General features: G+C 37.1%; 1 protein-coding gene and 1 pseudogene across 1 annotated transcript in view; one reads left to right on the plus strand and one right to left on the minus strand.

The window, feature by feature from the left end:
* The window catches only part of LRRC39 (leucine rich repeat containing 39), a 23,334-nt gene continuing 6,069 nt past the window's right edge, over nucleotides 1-17,265 (plus strand). The window contains exons 1-5 of the mRNA XM_032301418.1: nucleotides 1-118; nucleotides 4,625-4,817; nucleotides 11,924-12,029; nucleotides 13,119-13,275; nucleotides 13,835-13,971. Of these exons, the coding sequence (XP_032157309.1) occupies nucleotides 4,705-4,817; nucleotides 11,924-12,029; nucleotides 13,119-13,275; nucleotides 13,835-13,971 (513 nt within the window). The 5' untranslated portion in view covers nucleotides 1-118; nucleotides 4,625-4,704. The remainder of the gene's footprint in view (nucleotides 119-4,624; nucleotides 4,818-11,923; nucleotides 12,030-13,118; nucleotides 13,276-13,834; nucleotides 13,972-17,265) is intronic.
* LOC116567485 lies at nucleotides 2,828-3,369 on the minus strand (annotated as a pseudogene).

Genomic DNA, 17,265 nt, shown 5'->3' on the forward strand with positions numbered 1-17,265 from the left:
TCTGACCAAGGATTTTAATCATCCTGGAGCCACGCTGAAAACACTTCTCCCTGAAATCCTCTCTTTAGCTGGTCATCGCTAACTTGGACCATGTCAGCTTCTGCATCCACTGACAATGGTAAGTATTTTTCAAAAACATTTCTTCCCCACTCTTCACATGGAAAGAGATGGCTGATGATGGCTTTACTGTGTCTGAATTTACTAGAATGTACAAATGAATTTGGAATTGAACTTAAAAGTCTCTTGTGGGGTTTTATAGTCATGCGTGTAACTGTTTTCCTCTGGAATATTGATTTCCCTCAAAGTTAGAAACATTTGTTTGTTTGTGGTATTTTCCTTTCTTTCTTTCTTTTGCCTTCAGAAAGTGGACTCTCCCAGGTATGTCCTTGCCAAACAGTGTGCTTTTCTGTTATGGTAATAATCAAGGTAGAGAACACAATTCTATGCTGGGAGGAGAAATACATATATCATTACTGACTTTTTTTCCTCAAAGGGAAATTTGTCGTCGTTGTAGGAAAGCTGATGGCTGAATGGAGTTCAGTGGCAAACTGAAATGTGAGCATATGAATGGTTATATATGTTTAAGAATGTATCTCCCTGATATGAGGAAGTGGAGATGCAACATGGGGGGCTTGGGGGTAGGAAAAGAATAAATGAAACAAAATGGGATCTGGAGGGAGACAAACCATAAGAGACTCTTAATCTCACAAAACAAACTGAGGGTCGCTGGGGGAGGGGGTTCGGGAGAGAGGGGTGGAATTATGGACATTGGGGAGGGTATGTGCTATGGTGAGTGCTGTGAAGTGTGTAAGCCTGACGATTCACAGACCTGTACCCCTGGGGCTAAAAATACATTATATGTTCATAAAAAAATTTTAAAAATTAAAAAAAAGAAATACACATTTACATGCAGATACTTGGGATATTTAAAAATGTTTTATTATGTGATAAACGCTTCAAACTTGCTAAAATCTGAAACAATAAATTGTAGGTTGACTGTGATGTCCCCAGGGACTTGGATTATCAGCATGTATATCCCAAGGTTTCTCGATGGTAAAAAGATTTTGCAGGCTGTTTCTGTGGAAACAGCGCATGCTTTGCTTAAAAATAGAGATATTTTCCTACTAATATTCTGCAAATTGGCAATTATATATCTATCCTCATGTTTTAAACATTTTTGTCCTCTGTAATAGAGTTATTTTGCCACTCCTCTCTGTCTTGGTCTGTCTCACACTGCATACTTTTAAGGAAATCAGCAATTTAGAGAAGATTAATAATGAAAAGCAATAATCTCTACCTCATTCTATCACTCTAGAAGTAAGCATTTTAACCATTTCAGGATTCAGTCTTCATTGTTTATCTCCATAGGTCCTGTTTTTTGTTTTGTTTTGTTTCAATGGTGGTTATTATTTCTTACCAACTTTAGGCATTATCTATGGAACTGCATTGTGAAAGATGATGCTTAAGTTCACTTACACCTCCATCGGGTTACATTTTATTTTAAGTTTCTCCCTTGATTACCTTTATAACTTGAAACAAATGCTTCAATCTCTAATTCTTATTCTGTAAAATACAGTGTCTATGACTCCCCACTTTGAATATATGGCTGTTAGTGTTCTTTCCTTCTACTTCTCTATTTCCTTCTTCCACATTCTGTTTAAGTATGTATTTTATATTTTCTTTCTTTTTTTTAAACATATGGGTTTTTTTTTTTTAAAGATTTTAGTTATTTATTTGACAGAGATCACAAGTAGCCAGAGAGGAAGGCAGAGAGAGAGAAAGGGAAGCAGGCCCCCTGCCGAGCAGAGAGTCTGAAGCAGGGCTCGATCCCAGGACCCTGAAATCATGACGGGAGCTGAAGGCAGAGGCTTAACCCACTGAGCCACCCAGGCACGCCTTATTTTATATTTTCAAGTTGTTATACTTAATACATTCTGTTCTTTAGCCATAAATAAATCATCCTTGCTTTTTGATAGGTTGATTTATTTAAAATTTGATTTCCATCACTCAAAATGAAACTCTGTAGTCATTCATTTGGAAAGCCCCTGGATAACACTAACCTACTGTTTTATTTTTTTCTATGGATCTACATGTTCTGAACTTTTCATATAAATGGGATCATACGTGGTCTTTTGTGTCTAGCCTCTTTCACTGAACACACTTTCATTCAAAGTTTATCCATGATGTAGTATGTATTGGTACTTACTCTTTTTTATGGCCAAATAATATTCCATTGTATGGATATATCCCATTTTGTTTATCCATTTATCCATTGACAGCCAGTTGTTTCCATTTTTTTGGCTGTTCTGAATAAAGCTACTTCAAATTTCAGGTAGAAGTTTTTTGTTTTCTTTTGTTTTTACTTTTTTTTTTTTTTAGTAATCTCATTGTATATATTTATTGATATAATCTAAAAACTGTCTCCAGCTTTACTGAGGTACAAGTGTAAGGTGTACAGTGTGCTGATTTGATACATTTATATATTGCAAAATGATTACCGTCATGGCATTGGCTCACACCTTCATCCTGTCACATGACTGCTTTTTGTTGTGTATGTAATAGAGGATTACAGTTCTGTGTCTTTGGATGAGTTTATACCTGCAGGTTCCTGACATCCTAATTACAACATGAAATGCCCCCATCGCTTTGAGCTTGTTGAGTGCCTCTTTCTGCTGATTTCCACCACACGGGTGCTTGTGTGTCTTTTATTTTTCTTTCACGGAGCATGTTTCTGAAGTGCATCCGTGTTGTGTAGATCTCAAATCCCTCGTGTGGAAATCATTGTGAATTATTATAGTATGTGACCTTTTGTATCTGGCTTCACTCATTAGGTTCTTTGTGGAGATGAAGAACTAAAAGAATTAGCAGTGAAGCTTGTGGAAAGAATTTGAGATTCCATAATGGGACAAAGGGAGTAGATGTTAAGATCTTGGCAGCAGACAAAATGGACTGTGTTGTGACCAACAGAATGGTCTGGGAGAGCCTTCCAATCAGAGCATACCCTGAGTTAGAAGGAAGGTAGGGGGTGATCTGTGTACATCAGGGAAGCAGGATAGGCACCATCCTGGGATCCTGGAGCCGCAGCCATGTGTCTCTTGGAAGAGCTGGTCTTGACTTCCACCCCAGCTAATTGCTGTTGTTTGGCTTTCTTGAGTTTTGTTCTGTGGTTCTTGAACCAAACCTGCAGTACAGTGGGATGGAGGCCATTTCTTTCTGAAGAATTTCTTTTTTGTTCTTGCTGAACAAGAATTCCAAATTGGCTAGTTGTTTCTCAGTGAACATGGTTTGTTTCTTTTGTGAATGCCTCTGGTGCTTTCCCTTAGGAAGGTGTCCTGTGCCTGACATCCCGAGATCTAGCTGTGCCCCCATGCTCTGGTTCTGTGTCAAGCCAGATAGAAGTTTTTGTGTGAACATATGTTTTTAGTTCTCTTGTGTATAAATCTAGGCATGGATCTTTTTCTATTTTATACTTTCTTATTTTTTTCTCATTTTTATACTAGACATGCCTCATAAACAATAGACAGAATTTTGTCTTTTATTTAATTGGACAGTCTTTGTGTATTAACTTGCAACACTTAGTAATCAGGAAAATATAAATTTGCGACCATAATGAGATTTTATGCAGTAGTTTGTTAGTAAGGATGTGCATCAACAGGGACCCTTATACAGTTGTAGTAAGAGTATAAATGGGCACAATCACTTTGGAAAACAATTTGGCTCTATCTTATAAATGTGAACATTCACATATAGTATGATCCAACAGTTCTTTCTAGGTATAGACCCAATAGAAACAATACCACTTGAGCACCATAAAGATAAGGACAAGAATTTTGGAAACAATATTGCTCATAATAGCAAAACCCTGGTACCCAAATACCCACATTCATTGGGACAGAAAAATTAAATTATGGCATAGTCATACATTTTGGAGATCATGGCATATCATTATTGAAATGTTTTACTTTATGGAGCTATATAATTTCCCATGATATGGATGTGCTATAATTTACTGATCGAAATTTATATTGTGGTGTACCTGGGTGGCTCAGTAGGTTAAGCGTCTGCCTTCGGCTCAGGTCATGATCCCAGGGTCCTGGGATGGAGCCCTGCATCAGGCTCCCTGCTCAGTGGGGAGCCTGCTTCTCCCTCTCCCTCCACCCACCCCCGTGTCCTCCCCCACTCATGTTCTCTCTCTCACTCTACTCTCTTTCCCTCAAATAAATAAATAAAATCTTGAAAGAGAGGGGCACCTGGGTGGCTCAGTGGGTTAAGGCCTCTGCCTTCAGCTCGGGTCATGATCTCAGGGTCCTGGGATCGAGTCCCGCATCGGGCTCTCTGCTCAGCGGGGAGTCTGCCTCCCCTTCTCTCTCTGCCTGCCTCTCTGCCTACTTGTGATTTCTGTCTGTCAAATAAATAAATTAAAAAAAAACCTTAAAAAAAAATCTTGAAAGAGAAAAAGTGTCCATGGCATAGTATTTTTATGAGGATTATTAAGTGAGAGATGATATGTAAGTGTACAAAATAGTCTGGGAACATGGAAAGGGTACAGTAAACATAAGTTATTATGATCATTTCTGAACCTAGTGAACATTCTGAAACACGTTTTTTCCTCCACTACAATTAGGTCCTTTTTGAGATGGCATCTGTGACTCAGCTATTCAGAACCTAATGAAGTTGGTGACTCTGTGACAATGTGGAGAAATCATGTCAGAAAATGCAGTTTGTACTGGGGCTGTCAATGCTGTGAAGGAAGTTTGGGAAGAAAGAATAAAGAAACACAATGAAGACCTGAAGCGAGAGAAGGAATTTCAACAGAAGTATGCTTTAATGTGTTTGTTATTTATATTTGGTGAAAATTCAGAACATCATCATTATAGAAAAGAGTGCTTATTAAATGCCTTAATTGTTGAATTTGGTATTTCTATTTACTGAAAACTCAAAATATAACTAAAGGGTACACCTGATTCAATTAAGTGTGGCTACGCAATGGTGTCCACAAAAAGGACAAGTGCCCATATGTGAAAATAGTAGTTATTTTTAGGCCCTCAGAAGAGTCTGTTCCATGTTCCTCAAAGTTTCATTAGTATCATTGAGTCCAGTTTTCAGTGATTGCTTGTTCAATACTATATCCCCTAGGCAACATCTGACAAGAGAAGGTACAAGAGATTCTCACCTATTTGAATAGCCATGAATTTCAGCCAGGGTCCCTGTGGATCACCCGATTCCTTGATTTGGGCTGTACTCAAATAGTTTGGCTCTTATTTCCTCTGCGTTCTTGATATCTACCTATTTTCCTGATTGGATGTCTCCAAAATACTCTATTAATTTTGCAAGAAGAGGCACTTTCCTCATGGATCCCTATGATTCTCACCCACCAGATCTCTTTCTAAGAATCTAATCTTTTTTTGTCCTTCAACATATATGAATATTGGCCCATTAATAATGTTATATGTCAATTATATCTCAGTGGAAAAAAATGCTCCTACATCAGTTATAAAGTACCATAAAATTCAACTAGAAATGGCTTAAGGAATAGAGAAGTCCTGAGGTAAGGCAATCCCAAAGTCTGAACAGCTTTAAAGACTGGGTTTATTTTTATTACCTTCTACCGCTAATCTCAGTGTGTCAGTTTGGGCCTCAGGTTCTCCTCTGTCTGTGTCACAGGACGACTGGTCCACTTCCAGGCATCACAGCCAGGCATCATTATGTTATCAGAAGAGTGGAAACTATTTCTGTTCTTTCAAGAATGAGGAAGCCTTTCTGAGGCTCTTTATCAAGGCTCTTCTTTACCTCTCATTGACCAGAACTGGATCATTTGTACTCTCATAATCCAGTCCCCTTCTAGGGGAATGAGCCTGTATGACTGGTTTAAACAAAATAAGATTTATAGCTGGTTACTGGGGTAGGGGGAGGGAGTATAATACTTGGAAACAACAGCTATTCCCCCAGTAAAGAAGAGGGGGAAAGGTTCTTGCTCAGCAATTATTTTGTGTCTATTCTCTGTACAAGCAAAAATCTGGGTGGGGAGAATCCATTTTTTTCAACAAAGGCAATAAAAAATATAATGATGCTGACAATGATGAGGGTAGCAGCTTTTTGTTATGCACTTACTGTTTACTAGGCACTCTGCTAAGTGCTTTATTTGTAGCATCTCATTTAATCTTCTGAACACACAGAAACAGAATGTCTTAATGAGGATGGATTGCATTATGAGAGAAGGAAAACCAAAGTAATGTTTTCTTTTTTTAATTTTTAAAAAAGACTTATTTATTTGAGAGAGAGAGTGGGGAGGGGGTTGAGGGACAGAGGAAAATGGAAAAAGAGAACTCCAAGCAAACTCCCCATGAGTGGGGAGCCCACTGAGGGGCTTGATCTCAGGACTGTAAGATCATGACCTGAGCCGCAATTAAGAGTCAGATGTTTTACTGACTGAGCCGTCCCAGTGCCCCCAAAATAATACTTTCTAAACAAGAGATGTTAACTTTTTGGGGGGTATTTGACATGAGGCTGGAGTAGTACTCCACTGAGTCAGATACTCAGACTTTTATCTTGTTGCTTGACTGTGCGTGGCTTCCTTTCCTAAAGTCACTTAATGGCCTCAAATGATACACCAACTGCAGCCACCATATGTGATCCCAGCTTGCAGGAATTTGCACACACTACTGCTTCTGCTAACATCCCATTGATAGGATCCATATCTAACTACAAGGATGGCTAAATGAAGTCTTGTGCCCAGTTAAATGTAGAGACTCAATTCTTTTTTTTTTTTTTTAAATATATATTTTTTTTATTTCCAGCATAACAGTATTCATTATTTTTGCACCACACCCCGTGCTCCATGCAATCCGTGCCCTCTATAATACCCACCACCTGGTACCCCAACCTCCCACCCCCCGTCCCTTCAAAACCCTCAGATTGTTTTTCAGAGTCCATAGTCTCTCATGGTTCACCTCCCCTTCCAATTTCCCCCAACTCCCTTCTCCACTCTAAGTCCCCATGTCCTCCATGCTATTTGTTATGCTCCACAAATAAGTGAAACCATATGATAATTGACTCTCTCTGCTTGACTTATTTCACTCAGCATAATCTCTTCCAGTTCCGTCCATGTTGCTACAAAAGTTGGGTATTCATCCTTTCTGATGGAGGCATAATACTCTATCCCCAGGGGTACAGGTCTGTGAATCACCAGGTTTACACACTTCACAGCACTCACCAAAGCACATACCCTCCCCAATGTCCATAATCCCACCTCCTTCTCCCAAACCCCCTCCCCCCAGCAACCCTCAGTTTGTTTTGTGAGATTAAAAGTCACTTATGGTTTGTCTCCCTCCCAATCCCATCTTGTTTCATTTATTCTTCTCCTACCCACTTAAGCCCCCATGTTGCATCACCACTTCCTCATATCAGGGAGATCATATGATAGTTGTCTTTCTCTGCTTGACTTATTTCGCTAAGCATGATACGCTCTAGTTCCATCCATGTTGTCGCAAATGGCAAGATTTCATTTCTTTTGATGGCTGCATAGTATTCCATTGTGTATATATACCACATCTTCTTGATCCATTCATCTGTTGATGGACATCTAGGTTCTTTCCATAGTTTGGCTATTGTGGACATTGCTGCTATAAACATTCGGGTGCATGTGCCCCTTTGGATCACTACGTTTGTATCCTTAGGGTAAATACCCAATAGTGCAATTGCTGGGTCATAGGGCAGTTCTATTTTCAACATTTTGAGGAACCTCCATGCTGTTTTCCAGAGTGGCTGCACCAGCTTGCATTCCCACCAACAGTGTAGGAGGGTTACCCTTTCTCCGCATCCTCGCCAGCATCTGTCATTTCCTGACTTGTTGATTTTAGCCATTCTGACTGGTGTGAAGTGATATCTCATTGTGGTTTTGATTTGTATTTCCCTGATGCCGAGTGATATGGAGCACTTTTTCATGTGTCTGTTGGCCATCTGGATGTCTTCTTTGCAGAAATGTCTGTTCATGTCCTCTGCCCATTTCTTGATTGGATTATTTGTTCTTTGGGTGTTGAGTTTGCTAAGTTCTTTATAGATTCTGGACACTAGTCCTTTATCTGATATGTCATTTGCAAATATCTTCTCCCATTCTGTCAGTTGTCTTTTGATTTTGTTAACTGTTTCCTTTGCTGTGCAAAAGCTTTTGATCTTGATGAAATCCCAATAGTTCATTTTTGCCCTTGCTTCCCTTGCCTTTTGCGTTGTTCCTAGGAAGATGTTGCTGCGGTTGAGGTCGAGACTCAATTCTTAAGGAAGAAGAGGAGTAACCATCTCTGCCACACATGAGTGTCATTTTTTCCCTTTTAAAGATGGAAAACCTGAGGGATGGGCCTAAGTAACTTGTCAAAGATCACACTGCTAATAAATGCAGAACTGGTATTCATACCTAACCAGTCTGATTCAGGAGGCAGGATATTTACCTCAGGGCTTTCCCTAGATTAGGCCTTTATATATAAAGCAAACCTTAGGAAACCTATTATGTTTGTATTCTACAGATGTAATAAACTGGACTCTAGACTACTCTTAATAAACCCTAACTCTCTTTAAAACAGTGGGCAGAGCAGGAATCCTGACTTGCTTCTAAACTCCCGAACTTCACCTATTACACCTGTTTAGTTAGGTAAGAACCATTTGACTGGGGCATCTGGGTGGCTCAGTCAGTTGGGCATCCAACTCTTCCTTTTTGGCTCAGGTCATGATCTCAGAGCTAGGGGATCCAGTTCCTCATCAACTCTGCTTGAGATTCTCTCTCTCTTTTTCTCTCTCCCCACCTCTCCCTCTGACCTCCCCTGCCCCTTATGCACACTCTTTCTCAAATAAGTAAATAAATAAATAAGTAAAATCTTTAAAAAGAAAATGATTTCAGCAACTTCAAATTCTCTCTGTACAAAATAGGCAAGGGATAACAAGGTTAAGGACATAAACTAATGTTTCTTCTCTCAGCTAAAAGCAGCTGAAGATTTATTTCAAAAAGGCTATAGTTTAAACAGAAACTGACCTCATGGTCTTTTGATGCCAAGCTGTCCTGAAGAAATTAAGCACTTGGGTTAGAGTTGGTGTGGCAAATCTGAGAAAGCATTTAGACTATAATAAAAAGGGTTCACAGGAGGTAGAAATTTTCTATTTAAAATTGAAAGAATGTCCTGCTTTGACTAAGTAGTGGATAAATTACAGAATACTAAAGGTGGAAGAAATATTAGACATTATTTAATCCAAACCCCATTTTAATCGGGCAAGGCCCACATAGGTGGTAAGAGTTGCCCACAGTCACCAAGTTACGTGATACATTCTAGACTTAGATCATAGAAATTCAGATCCAGAAAGAATTTAGGAATCATTATAGAGATGGAAAGAGACCAGCTGAATAATAGTTAGCCTCACTGTAAACTCATTAAGGACAGAGCTTTTTGCAAGCACAATGTGCAGCATAGTATTTGACATATAATGGCAGCTTGATGAATTCTTTAAGTAAAAGCTTAGGGAATAAGACATCTGATTGCACTTGTGATTAAATCCTGTTCTGAAATACAAAGATCTTTTTGGCAATTGACTATTCAAATTAATTAAGCCTATGTTCTTTGGTAACTGCTTATATTTCTTTTTTATGTATCATTCTAAGACACCAAAATTACAAAGATTTCAATTCTAAATGTCTTCTTTCTCATTTTTCCTAACTAAAAATTTTCTAGTATAGAAATAAAAATTTTGCAACCTTTTACCAGTTATTTTTATAGCTTGATATTATTCTTATGTATGTTTGCAATGAACCAAAACTCAATAGGAATGTGTTTTTAGAATGACAAAGGTTTTATGCATATTCATATCTGAAAAATGAAATATGAATAAAATTGGAATGTAATTGTATATAACTTAACTCTGAAGTTGAACTGTATTATTTGAAAGTCGTTATAAAGTTATTAACTATCGGGGCGCCTGGGTGGCTCATTGGTTTAAAGCCTCTGCCTTCAGCTCAGGTCATGATCTCAGTCAGGGTCCTGGGTTCGAGCCCCACATCAGCTCTCTGCTCAGCCGGAAGCCTGCTTCCTCCTCTCTCTCTGCCTGCCTCTCTGCCTACTTGTGATCTGTGCCTGTCAAATAAATGAATAAAATCTTTAAAAAAAATAAAGTTATTAACTATCTATGGATTAGGTGTCTAATAAATGCCAGTCAAAGAAGACAAAGAGCTACCTCTAGGTGATGGCTCTAGGATGGCTGTCATCTAAACCATGGACACTAACAGAAGTAGGCAAGGATATGGAGAAATCGGAAGCCTCATGTACTGCTGTAGGGAAGGCAAAATGGTACAAGCAATTTGGACATAATTTAGCAAATCCTAAAAAAATGTTAAAAATAGAATTACAATAGGATGCAGCAATTCTACTCCTAGGACTCTACCCAAGATAAAGGAAAACATATGTCTACATTAAAACTTGTTTACAAATGTTCATAGTGGCATAATTCATAAGAGCCAATAAGTGGAATTAACCCAAATGTCCATTAGCTGATGAACAGATGTGTTCGTCATAATATACACCAACAAATGTGGTATATTCATGCAGTGGAAGATTCTTCTTTTATAAAAAGGACTATAGCACTGAAACGTGTTACAGAATGGGTGAACTCTGAATAAACTTATACTGTGTGGAAAGGCCATTATACTGTATAATTCCATTTGCATGAAATGTCCAGAATAGGCAAATTCATAGAAATAGAAAGTAGATCAGGGGTTGCAAAGGAACTGGGTAAAGGAGGAATGGGTGTGGTTTTTAAAATTTTTTAAAAATGTTTTTATTTTATTCCAGTTAGTTAACATACAGTGTTGTATTGGTTTCCGGTGTACAATATAGTGATACAACAATTCCTACAACACGCAGTGCTCATCACAAGCACACTCCTTAATCCCCATCACCTATTTAACCCATCCCCCACCCACCTCTCCTCTGGTAACCATCTTGTTTGTTCTCTATAGTTAAGAGTCTGTTTCTTGGTTTGTCCCCCCCAGTCTCTCTTTTCTCCCCCCTTTGCATATCTGTTTTGCTTCTTAAATTCCACATATGAGTAAAATCATATGATATTTTTCTTTTTCTGACTGACATTTCACTTAGCATAATATCCACATTGTTGCAAATGGCACGATTTCATTCTTTTTTGTGGCTGAGTAATATCCTATATATATATATATATATATATATATATATGAGTATACACATATCTATGCATCTGTGTGTGTGTGTATATATATATATATATTTGCATACACATATATATACATACACATGTATATATGTATATGTATACACCACATCTTCTTTATCCATTCATCAGTTGATGGACACTTGGGCTATTTCCAAAATTTGGCTGTTATAAATAATGTTGCCCTCCATATCAGTATTCTTTTATTTCTTGGGTAAATACATAGGAGAGCAATTGCTAGATTGTAGGGGGTTCTATTTTTAACTTTTTGAGGGAACTCCATACTGTTTTCTAGAATGGCTGCACCAGTTTGCATTGTGCCTGGAGTTTTTTTGAATGATGAAATTGTCTTGGACCAGATATCGATGATAGTTGAGTAACTCTATGAATATATCCAAAACCATTGAGTTGTATACTTTAAAAGGATTTATATGATATGTGAATTATATATATCTCAATAAAGCTATTACTTAAAAATCTCTGGAGAGTTATGACACTTTCAAAACTTAAATAAATATAGGACACTTATGATACTAATCATATTTATAATTCTTACAAAACAACTTCTTTTCTAATTTCCAGAGACTATTGATCAAATGATTGTTTTTGATGGATCACTTTTTAATCACTTTTGAAGGATCAGTAAAAGTGACTGCTACCTGTGTATGTCATTACTGGTGAACTAAAATGTTGTTTTCTCTTTTAGGCTAGTGAAGATCTGGGAAGAACGAGTAAGCTTAACCAAGCTAAAAGAAAAAGTCATCAGGGAAGATGGAAGAGTCATTTTGAAGATAGAAAAAGAAGAATGGAAGGTAAGCTTCATAGAAGTAATATTCTTCTGTATTTTGCATTTTGTGGGATAGTTAAGAAAATGATTCTGAGAGTGTATGATTAAGTCCAGAACTGTTAGAAATTCTAATTTTAATAATACACCAAATGAATTTGGGCAACATGAACAACTGAAAAGAAATATAACTTCACATTTTTTTTGGTAAAAACTCAATCAGTTTGCTTCAACTCTGCCTAAACTTAAGTCATTTGCAATTTTTCTCCTATTAATCCTACCAGTAAGCAACTTCTCATTTTCCATAAAAAAGATGACCATCTGCCTAACAAAAATCATATAGCTTTTCCAAAACAAATACTGAGCTTAAAGTCAACAAAATGGAATAGGATATTCATCTTATTCAAGGTCTACTACGTGATTCATATTCTTTCTCATAAATACACACACACAGTTGCTTGATTACATTAGTCATTCTCTGAGTTTTATAAGGGTTTTTATACTTTGGGTCAGTGTTTGTTTTCATACATGTAGGTATAGTTAGCTAGTGGTTTATTTTCTCTGGGCTATTTTAGGTTGAAAAGAAAAAGGCATAGAGTTCAGAAAGATTGAAACTCTTAAAGCCTTTAAATAAAAAATATGTAAAAAACTTAGAAAATATTTCAAAATATAAGGCAAAGAGAAATTTGAATTATTGATTAAAATGATTTTTGTTTCTCTAACCACCACATTCTCATTTTCAACTACATATGTACTCTAAAAAAGTCTAATACAACAATATCACTCTATATAATAGAGTGCACTATTGGTCAATAGTGCACACCCATATATCAATTCCTAAATTCCTAAATTGATATATGGGTGTGCACTATTGACCAAAATACATTATCTTTGTTTATTGTGATAGGGGTTTGAAGGTTTACTACCCCTACCCACAAAGAAGAGGTCTTAAAACTTGGGAGTAACACAAAGCACTTGAAAATATAACCCATTAAGGAAAAAATAATCCAAAAAACACAAATCAATTAATATCTCTACAATTATATTTCAGTGTGACATGATACTAAAATAATTTAAGTAATACGGTAATTCTGTCATTTCTTTTACTTGAGTTTAGACCCTCCCTTCTTCTCTACTAAAACTGCGTCAGCTACAGGCATGGCAACTTCATAGAACTGGTTTACTGAAAATTCCTGAATTCATTGGAAGATTCCAGAACCTCATTGTATTAGATTTATCTCGAAACACAATTTCAGAGATACCTCGAGGAATTGGTAAGGAAGGTTGACTTTATTCCCTCATTTTTTCTGAGAATTTTTTTGATACATGGAATAATGACATCATTTTTACGTAGCCCCGAGTCTTGAGAAAATTGTAGACATCTAAATTGAAGCTTTCAGAAGATCCAAGTTTCTGGGATTTACAGAAGCGATTTAAGATAAGATTTCAAGGCAAGAAAAGTCTCTTTGGAAACATTGTATGTATTCTGGAAACAATGTCTTTGGTTCAGTTAATCCTCCTAGAAGAAAACAGATTGAAGGCAAGAAAGATAGATTCCTTAGATGAGAAAAAGTTCCCAAATGGAAAATAGGCCACAATATAGGAGATGAAACAAGATGAAAAAAAAAAAAAAAAAACAACCCACACATATTTTTTGCTTATAGCACAGACAAACCCTCTTATTTTTAGAAGGGGCAGGACAGGAACTGGGAAAAGGGAAGAACCTGAGAAGTATGATTTGCCAATATGAAACTGGCAAGTAAGTTATGCTGTCATAACTGGAAACATTATTTTATAACCATCTGCTCTCTATTGTGTATTATTTTTTTGTAGGACTGCTCACTAAACTTCAAGAGCTGATTCTTAGTTACAACAAAATCAAGACTGTCCCCAGGGAACTAAGTCATTGTGCCAGCTTGGAGAAACTAGAACTTGCTGTAAACAGAGACATCTGTGATCTTCCACAAGAGGTCAGAAAGACATCAGGGTCTATGACTTTATTCTCCACCCACAACTTGTTTACTTCTCAACCGTGTAATCACCAAAAATACACTGACGAAGCAATGCTATAAACTTTATTTCAGAAAATAGTGATAGTCATTTCCTATTACTAAATACATATTTTTATTTAGAGAAATACCTACTTAGCATAAAAGATACTTCTCTTATTGTCACAGTACAGACATCATTTGTGATCTCCTTAAAGGCCAGAGCAAGAGTCTTCCTTATTTCTATTTCCAGAAGTTGCAGTTGTTACTTAGTAAGTGCTTGTTGGATAAATGATTACCACAAAGCATAGACAATGTGGTGATGGAGAATCTCTTTTGTTTACTAATTGGGTGTTTATAGAGTGATCAGTGTCTGAGATAGAGGTGAAGTGGTAAGAAATGAATTCTTCAGTATCAGAAAAGTGTTTCTTTGCTAGTTTCTTAATTTCGGCCAAGTAAAAGCAAAGCAATGGGTTTGCAGAGCCTTCAAACTTTGATTTGGTATGATGACCTATTATTAGTAAAGCCAAGCTGATCATAGAGATGTAGACACTTTCAAACATATTTCAAACATATTTAATGATCTTAAAATCAACAAATTTCCAAGGTATTGACTTTGCAAGACAAAACAGAAGAAACATAGTAAGACCCAAAACAAAATAGAAAGCCTGTTCCCTTCTCCCATTCTCCACTATTTTTTGTGAGAATATCACTTTTTTCTCTCACACCAGTAAATATGTCACCAATTATTGTTGCTCTTGCAGATAAAACATAGTTTCTACATTCATATCTATCTCCTCTTTTAATAGTTCAACTTAATGAAACATATGCACTTATTTATGATGAAAATGATGATCACGGGGACAATTTCTTTATAAGAGGGCAAATAAATATTTTATTTTGAACTTTTTTAAAAAAAGTAACATACAATGTATTATTTGCTTCAGGGCTACAGGTCTGTGAATCATCAGTCTTAACCCAATTCACAGCACTCACCAGGGCACATCCCCTCTCCAATGTTCATAACCCAGCCACCCTATCCCACCCCCCAGCAACCCTCAGTTTGTTTACTGAGCTTAAGAGTCTCTTATGGTTTGTCTTATTTTGAACTTCTAATTCCTGTGATTTTCTTTCTAGCATTGGCTCCATCACTAAAAATGCTGTATGAATTTGGGCAAGTCTATTAACCTGTGTTTACCTTAATTTTTTCACATAAGAAATGGGTTTTATTGGGGGCACCTGAGTGGCTGATTCAGTTAAGTGTCTGCCTTCGGCTTGGGTCATGATCACAGGGTCCTGGGATGGAGCCCCGTATTGTATCGGGCTCCCTGCTCAGCAGGAACCCTGCTTCTCCCTCCCCCATCCCACTCCCCCTGCTTGTGTTCCCCTCCTCGCTATGTTTCTCTCTGTCAAATAAATAAATAAAATATTAAAAAATATATTTTATTGGAACAAATACTAAACTGAGATCTTAAGCCTGAGATTACTTCCAAGTATGCCTCTAAGTTAGCTGGGTAGCCTTGAACTCACCACTTTTATAAGGTCTCAATTTTCACATATGCAAAATAAGGACTTATTATAATGTTAGTATCTTTCAATATAAAATCAAAGGGTTCTAGTAGGACTGAGAAACCAGTAACAGGAGGAGACTTATCTCTCAGCCACTAAATTGCACATACTGTATACACACAAACATATTTACGCCAATGTGAGAACCTTTTTATACTCCATTCTAAACCACTGAAAATTTTTAAAGTCTGATGACAGATTTTGAAAAAAATGTTTTATTTGTGACTTGAATTCTAAAGCTAGACAAATGTTACCTACTAAATGGAAACCTCCTGTTTTTTGCATTGCCCACAAAACACTGTATTTGTGCTTTTTTGTATGTGTGATGTTAAAGATAGGGAACAAATCTTAACATTCCCTGAGATAAAAATAAAACAGAACTTGCCTAGATAAATGGAAATTCTTTTGGAAAAGTTCTCACATTTTGAAACTTATACTACAGTGTTATACAGAAAGTTTAGAAATTTTGTGGCTTTAGGTCCATGAAAACTTAAGTGAACATCACACATCATTTCTAGTTACATGGCCTCTCTCAACCACTTTGTCCATAAAACAGAAAGAAGATATTTATCTTAGAAAGTTGATGAATAAACTAGAGTTGTAAGAATCAACATGAATACACTGAGACACTCATATTAAGAGAAAAAGCAATTTCAGGGATGTACAGTTTCATAATCTTCAAATAAATATACGAACTTTTGTGTGAAAACATATAATACTGATTACAGAAAAATATATAAAAACATATATTTATGGGGCATCTGGGTGGCTCAGTGGGTTAAGTCTCTGCCTTTGGCTCAGGTTATGATCTTGGGGTCCTGGGATCGAGCCCCGCATCAGGCTCAGTGGGGAGCCTGCTTCCCCCTCTCTCTCTGCCTGCCTTTCTGCCTACTTGTGATCGCTCTGTCAAACAAATAAAATCTTAAAAAAAAATAACCCCTCATATATTTACATATGTAATGAAAACAAGAAAACATGCATAGGAATAATAAATACCAAATTCAGGAGAGGGGTTCCCTCTGGAAAGGAAGAAGGGAGGAACACATAGAAGGCAGTCAGTCATATCAATATATTATCTTTCTTCCTTTTTAAGGATTTATTTGAGAGAGAGAGAGTGAGTGGAGGAGGGTGCAGAGGGAGAGAATCCCAAGCAGACTCCCCGCTGAGTGTGGAGGGGGGGGGGAATGGGGGGTTGGAGGATGGGGAGGTGCAGTGGGCATCTCAAGACTGATGAGATCAGGACCTGAGCTGAAACCAAGTCAGTTGCTTAGCTGACTGGAGATATCCAGGCACCCCTCAATATATCTTCGTTCTTAAGCTGAGCACACTGGTGTTTGGGATGTTATGCTTAATAAATTTCCATTGATGTTTTCATTGAAAAAAATAAAATTACCCAACAGTAAGTGCTATGTCTGAGATAGCATACTTAAAGCATCAGGCACAAAAAAGAGAGTTCAATAAAGATAAGTATTATTTTGAAGTCTGGGTTTTCCCACACGAATCTCAAATGCAGGATAAAAGGAAAATGTAAACACAACCAGGTTCTGTAAAGGCTGGATCTTGGGTATTTGGAAGATAAATTTTCTTTGACTAGATGAGCTTTCTATAAGAGTTTTTCAGTTCTCTGGAGGTTATTTAGATTTATTTTTATTTCAAAGTTATTGTGGATGACTAGGACTAAGAAAAGCCCAAGCATAATGTGAACAT

This window comes from Mustela erminea, chromosome 10, assembly GCF_009829155.1.
Source record: "Mustela erminea isolate mMusErm1 chromosome 10, mMusErm1.Pri, whole genome shotgun sequence".
NCBI classification, from domain to species: domain Eukaryota; kingdom Metazoa; phylum Chordata; class Mammalia; order Carnivora; family Mustelidae; genus Mustela; species Mustela erminea.